Source organism: Lagenorhynchus albirostris, chromosome 1 (genome assembly GCF_949774975.1).
Source record: "Lagenorhynchus albirostris chromosome 1, mLagAlb1.1, whole genome shotgun sequence".
In the NCBI taxonomy this organism is placed as follows: domain Eukaryota; kingdom Metazoa; phylum Chordata; class Mammalia; order Artiodactyla; family Delphinidae; genus Lagenorhynchus; species Lagenorhynchus albirostris.
The window spans coordinates 69,778,833-69,786,436 of record NC_083095.1 but is presented as its reverse complement, the minus strand read 5'-3'; the positions used below and the strand labels follow the sequence as shown (position 1 = coordinate 69,786,436).

At 37.0% G+C, this 7,604-nt stretch overlaps 1 protein-coding gene across 1 annotated transcript; it reads left to right on the top strand.

The window, feature by feature from the left end:
* The first annotated feature begins 6,825 nt into the window (after positions 1–6,825).
* On the top strand, positions 6,826–7,260 carry LOC132530631 (oocyte-expressed protein homolog). Its single transcript, XM_060167897.1, has one exon. It carries the CDS (start codon positions 6,832–6,834, stop codon positions 7,252–7,254), a length of 423 nt encoding a protein of 140 aa, XP_060023880.1. The 5' UTR covers positions 6,826–6,831; the 3' UTR covers positions 7,255–7,260.
* Positions 7,261–7,604: the final 344 nt, after the last annotated feature.

Below are 7,604 nucleotides of genomic sequence, written 5' to 3'. Positions count from 1 at the left end.
TATGCGTTTTATTTTTAATCTATATTTACTCCTTAAAACTATTTTCAGGGACTTCCCTGGCGGCGCAGTGGTTAAGAATCCACCTGCCAATGCAGGAGACACGGGTTCGAGCCCTGGTCCAAGAAGATCCCACATGCCACAGAGCAACTAAGCCCGTGTGCCACAACTACTGAGCCTGCGCTCTAGAGCCCATGAGCCACAACTACTGAGCCCGCGTGCCACAACTACTGAAGCCTGCGTGTGTAGAGCCCGTGCTCCGCAACAAGAGAAGCCACTGCAATGAGAAGCCAGCACACTACAACAAAGAGTAGGCCCCACTCGCTGCAACTAGAGAAAGCCCACGCACAGTAACGAAGACCCAGCACAGCCAAAAATAAATAAATTTATAAAAAAAGAATAAAATTGTACCCAAATGTATTAAGTGGAGGAAAAATAACCCCAACATATTCCACCTCTTCACCTGCAAAAAATAATTTTTGCATTTTAAAATATTCATGTCTTTTAAATGTGTGTGTATATGTACCAGAATTTCTAAGGACTGAAAGAAATAGGTCAAAAATCTACTATGGTTAGAAATTTGTCCATTTGTGTAATTCTGGGATTTGAGTTTAAAATGTTAATTATTTTTAATTTCAACTATTAAAATTCGTGGCTAGTATATCATCCTCATTTGGATAGGCAGTATGGAGTACTGAGCAAGGTCATGGTCAATACATCTCAAATCACTGGGTTAAAGAACTTTTTAATAAATAATTTTGCAACTACTGGATAGCCATTTGGGAAAACATAAATTTGATCCACATATTATAAACCACGATAAATTCCACCCAGATCCAACACAATGTAAAATAAATAAAGTCACGCAACTAGTAAAACAAAACATGGATCAAATCCTTTAAAACCTGGAGTGGATATGGTCTCTGTAACTAGGTCTCAAAGTCCAGAAGCCATTAGGAAAAAAAATTAATTTGATTAGCTGAGTCAAAATTTCTACATTGCCAAAAGCATGAAATATTGATATATCAAAGGTTATATGACTATCTTGGAAACAATATTTACCATTTATATCACAGACAAAAAGCTAATCATTCCCAAATAAAAAGAGCTAGAGATGTAGAAGATAATAGCCCAATACAAAAAAAGATATTTGATATTTATAGAAATTCATTGAAAGAAGTACAAATAATATTAAACACATGAAAAGGTGCTCAAACTCAGCTGTAGTATGAGAACTACAAATTAAAAGCAAGATCCTTTTTGACCCACGTCCTAGAGAAATGGAAATAAAAACAAAAATAAACAAATGGGACCTAATAAAACTTAAAAACTTTTGCACAGCAAAGGAAACCATAAACAAGACCAAAAGACAACCCTTAGAATGGGAGAAAATATTTGCAAATGAAGCAACTGACAAAGGATTAATCTCCAAAATTTACAAGCAGCTCATGCAGCTCAATATCAAATAAACAAACAACCCAATCCAAAAATGGGCAGACCTAAATAGACATTTCTCCAAAGAAGATATACAGATTGCCAACAAACACATGAAAGAATGCTCAACATCATTCATCATTAGAGAAATGAAAATCAAAACTACAATGAGATATCATCTCACACCAGTCAGAATGGCCATCATCAAAAAATCTAGAAACAATAAATGCTGGAGAGGGTGTGGAGAAAAGGGAACCCTCTTGCACTGTTGGTAGGAATGTAAATTGATACAGCCACTATGGAGAACAGTATGGAGGTTCCTTAAAAAACTAAAAATAGAACTACCATACCACCCAGCAATCCCACTACTGGGCATATACCCTGAGAAAACCATAATTCAAAAAGAGTCATGTACCAAAATGTTCATTGCAGCTCTATTTACAATAGCCAGGACATGGAAGCAACCTAAGTGTCTATCAACAGATGAAAGGATAAAGATGATGTGGCACATATATACAGTGGAATATTACTCAGCCATAAAAAGAAATGAAATTGAGTTATTTGTAGTGAGGTGGATGGACCTAGAGTCTGTCATACAGAGTGAAGTAAGTCAGAAAGAGAAAAACAAATACCATACGCTAACACATATATATGGAATCTAAGAAAAAAAATGGTTCTGAAGAACGTACGGGCAGGACAGGGTTAAAGACGCAGACACATAGAATGGACTTGAGGACACGGGGAGGGGGAAGGGTAAGCTGGGATGAATTGGAAGAGTGGCATGGACATATATACACTACCAAATGTAAAATAGATAGCTAGTGGGAAGCAGCCGCATAGCACAGGGAGATCAGCTCCTTGCTTTGTGACCACCTAGAGAGGTGGGATAGGGAGGGAAGGAGGGAGGGAGACACAAGAGGGAAGAGATATGGGAACATATGTATATGTATAACTGATTCACCTTGTTATAAAGCAGAAACTAACATACCATTGTAAAGCAATTATACTCCAATAAAGATGTTAAAAAAAAAAACATTTCTCAACCATTCAATTGGTAAAAATCCAAACATAAAGAAATCCTTTAAATAGAAAAGCATTCCCCAAAATGAATGAAACTAACTATGTATCAAATGAGAAACTAAACCAGGGAAATTATTCTTTGCATATGAGACAGTACTATAATTTTACATGTTTAGTAGGTTGTATTCTAAGGACAAAAATCCCCAATAGTTTTTACCGTCATTTTGCATTTTTAATTTCCAGTGTTTAGGTTTGTAGGAATTGATATATTTTGTACACTGTAGGAGAGAATAAATAAGTTGATACTGGCAATCAATAGTTTCAGTAAAAGAAAAAATAAAATTATAAAATCGAAGTAGTTATGTTGTATGCTAAAACTGAACAGGAAATATTAAAAACATGAATTCTAAACATACACATTTCTTTTGTTGTTGTTGTTGTTGTTGTTTTTGTGGTACGCGGCCCTTTAACTGTGGTGGTCTCTCCCGTTGCGGAGCACAGGCTCCGGACGCGCAGGCTCAGCGGCCATGGCTCAGGGGCCTAGCCGCTCCGCGGCATGTGGGATCTTCCCGGACCACGGCACGAACCCGTGTCCCCTGCATCGGCAGGCGGACTCTCAACCACTGTGCCACCAGGGAAGACCTAAACATACACATTTCTTGCTCTGAACATTTAAATGGCTTAGACACTATATTTCCTTGCAATTAATTAATACCTCTAAAGTCACATTGTGAACTGCAAAACCATTTACAGCTAAAAATAGTAGGTTTTGGTAAGGAAAAGAACAAGAGCTTGGGATAGCTTATTGTGACAGAAAACAAGGAAGCTTTTCAAGATTAATTGGGCCATAATAAATGAACCCATGAGCCAACTTCAAGGGACCCAGAATGGAAAAACTGACAATTTGAGAATCAAAAGAACAAGGATTGTAGTTGATTGAAACACTACAAATCTATGAATATTTGGAAGTTTAAAATGATCTTCACAAAGAGACTGCCCAAAAAGTACCTTTCTCCTCACCTAAGATGACTTATAACCAAAGTTTTACTTTGAAAAACAAAAAAAAGGAAAATAATTAACATAGTCTACATTTCTAGCAGGAATTGTGTTTCATGGTAACCAAATGTTCCAAGCTGTTAAGGGAAAAATAGACTTATACAGAAAAATAGCTAGCAAATAAATGTGCAAGAAATTAGAAAATGATCAATATACAACTCTAACAATATAATTCACTCAGGCACGTCTTATTAATTGGAGTTAAAATTATTAGAAAATTGGTTGAGGTGGAACTGGACATTCAGATGAACAGCCTAACAACAAAGAGAGGATCTCAGTTTTCTATATCCCTCTGGCTCTCCAGAGGTAAGACGTTAAGTGTAACCCCTGATGACTTTCAAAGCCAAATGTTTTGAGGGCTACTCTTCCTCATGCAGGACCCTCAGGCTGGGGAGTCCGATGTGAGGCTAGGACCCCTCACTCCTTGGGGAGGACCTCTGCAATCGTGACCAACTTGTGAGTGTCCCAACATTGGCTATGTGGATCCCCATCCTGGGAATGTGGGTTCTGACTAAACTGCATTTCTGTCCCTTCTACCCATATTATTGTGGCTCCTTTATACCTTTAATTGTAGAAAATCTTCTGCTAGTCTTTGGGTTGTTTTCAGAGATAGCTGCTCTGTAAGTAGTTTTAATTTGGGGGTACCTGTGGGGAGGAAGTGAGCTCAGAATCTTTATACTCCACCATCTTGATGCCTACGAAATTTACTTTATACTTAGGCATCTGATAGCCACAGGGTGACAAGGTACAAATTCTACCTTTTGATCCTGAGTAAGATATCCAGTCACCCTTTTTGATACTGAACCACAGAAGAGCAAACATAAAAACTCTACCTACCTCAGGAAATGACTAGATGAAATTAGGTAGGTTTTCGTCATTTATTGCTTAAATATTTATATGAAAAATGTAAAAGGTATGTTTCTACCCTAGCCAATAGTCATAATTTTTAAGAGCCTAGCAAAACTGTTTCTTCAACTTCTAGAGTAGCAGCAGTGTTAAGAGAGCTACTGCTCAAAAAAAAGGAAAAAGAAAAAACCCCCTAAAAACAGTAGCCTTCATTTATTTTTTAAAGCTGATCAAAATTTTTAGGATAGTGGTAAGAACGAAGAAATAGTTAATATATACATCACTCCTCCCCTAGCACTGCAAGATTTTTATTTCCCTCACAGCACTTCAATCATTTTAGTGTGTTATTGTCAACCACTAGAAGTTCATGAAAATGCAAAGGCTTAAATCATTTGGCTCTAAATCATAATGTGATATGGCCTTGTCAATCTTTTCAAAGAAATTTATATTCTTTGGGATTTTTCAGCAGATTCCACAGAGTTTCCACAAGGATTGATGTTGACTGGCACTGCACAAGTTTTGCAAGAAGGTAGAAAATACAGAACAAGGTTAATAATTGGGCTTAATATCAGAGTGTCCTACTCCAGGCAGTAAACATCTTGCCTCAGCCTTTAAGGTTTTCTCCAATATTTGATTGAGCCACAGGGAAAGGCATATCATGTACTCATTGCTGAACTGCCGTTCTCAATGTCTTTTTCACTTTCAAATACCTTTGAAGTCCTACAGGACTCCATGATTTGCAAAAGAGTTCTGCATGCACTTTCAAAAATGATTTGGTGGTGATGAAGTCTAAATATTTAACGCAACTCAAAACTGATTACTTAATGCTAAGCATAACTAAGTCAGTACTAAAATTTAGGAATACACAGACCCAGTGTGCACTATGGTTTAATAGCTACTGATTTTATTAGTGGGTTTTTAATGCTTTGAATGTGCAATTTTAAAAATTGAAGCATACTTGACTTACAATTTTGTGTTAGTTTCTGGTGTACAGTAAAGTGATTCAGATGTACATATATATATTCTTTTCCATTATCGTTTATCACAGCATATTGAATATAGTTCCCTGTTGTATACAGTGGGACTTTGTTGTTTATCCATCCTATATACACTAGTTTGCACCTGCTAACCGCAAATTCCCACTCCAACCTTCACCACCTCCCACTTCCTTGGCAACCACAAATCTGTTCTCTATGTCTGTGAGTCTGTTTCTGTTTCATAGATAAGTACATTTGTGTCATATTTTAGATTCCACATATAAGTGATATCATATGGTATTTGTCTTTCTGTTCTGACTTTGCTTAGTATGATCATCTCTAGGTTCATCGATATAGCTGCAAATGGTATGGAATTTTTGGATAATTTTTTAAAGGGTATCATGTTTATCAGATGGATTTCAGACAGTGCTTGACATAAATTAAAGTATTTGTATTAAATTGTTCAGAATATGTCTGTAATAGTAAAATCTCCCACTTTCTATTATGGTGGGAAATCTTATATTTATATTGTAGAAGCAGCACAACTGTTTAATCTGAGTCTGGAGACTTTATGCTACAAATAGAGCTAGGAAGAATTTAAATTTTAATTCATTCTGTAGTACTATTTAGAGTTCAAAAATATATCCTTTATCTTTGCTCAAAACTTATAATTTTCTTCTATTTCTATTATACCCCAGAGTTGCTTGTACAAATTATGTGCTAAATAAATGTATTTTATATTGTTGCATGAACAATGATTCATGAAAAACAAGGATTTTCAATGCAGATTATGGACATGATTGTTAACAATGAAATATTATCGATATACTATAAAAATAAATATGGAATCTTTATCCATAGCTAACAGATGCAAGCTAAAAATTGCTATAAGTAATATAATAGTAGGAATAATACAAATCTTTCTGAGAAATATTTCTTAGAAAGGTCCATGAGTGATTATGCTGTTATAAGTGGTATCTAACTGTGGAATAAATCCCCATGCAATTTTGAACTTATTAGAGTATAAGTATAAATATATAATCAATTTATATTAAAAGATAAATACACTTACTAATCTCTTTCCAATTATCTATACACAATGAGTCACTGGATAAGTTGAGTGTGTTGATGATTGGTTAGAAGTGTGTGTGTGTGTCTGTGTGTTTGTATTTACACCTGCTGTGTAAATGTATATGCATGTGAAATTTATATTCTGAATTTGCATTTATAGTCCCTTTTTCCTATGACACAATTTTTTAAATTAAATCATCTTTCAATTCAACCACCACTAGTTCAACTAGCTCACAAACTTTTCATGTTAAAATTTGACAGGTTTATTAGTCATGTTGCTGGATTTAACCCAAGCTACAATCCAAAAGCTATCATAATAATCATATATTGTAGACATTTATTGTTTACTGCTAAAGGAATAAATATGAAATTAATTACTCTTCTAAGTAAAACTGAAGAAATTAAAATAATTTTGGCTGCCGGTTCGAGCATGGTCGACGACACGGGCGCCACCGAGGCCCGTGGGGACGGGCTGCTGGGGTTCCCACTTCCGCCGCCACGGATTCGCTCCCGGCCGTGGTGGTTTCCTGTGCAGGAGCTGAGGAACCCGCTGGTGTTTTCTTTGGAGGCGTGGCTGACCGACTCGATCTTCGGCCCAGACCGAGCCGTGGTTCTGGAAATGGAGTGGATGAGCCAGGCCCTGCTGACAGTGGACGCAGTTCACGCCGGGAAGTTGGTGGAAATCACCGTCTTCGGGCGGCCAGCTGTCCAGCGCCGGGTGAAGAGCATGCTCCTGAGCCTGGCGTCGAGTCACCGGGAGCAGCGCGCCCGAGCTGAGAACATGGAACAACAAGAGGAGTTCTTGAAGGCCCGGGCACCAGGTCCCCAGGTCCCGCAGAGTACTGTTGCATAAGTGCTCTCCGGGGCATGGAACAGCCCTCCTTCCGCTACTAAAGTTCAAGAGAAGCAAATATCCTTAAATCTGTGCATTTATTTTTTTCCTGTATCTCGATGGATAGTGGTTTGATTATTTTGCTGCAAACGTGAGTTTGTAGTGCCATTCTAGGAAATAAATGAATTTCCTTTTTTCCAATGGCATAAAGATCTTGGCTCACTCAAAATTAAGCAAATTTATAAAAGATTGACTCTGTTCATTCATATTTTGATGTGAGAGGCTGATAGGTGGTAGGTTTATTTTTGTTTTTTTCTTAGTTTCTATCGTTTTGAAACTACAAACCCTTTTATGATTTTATGGTCAGAGTC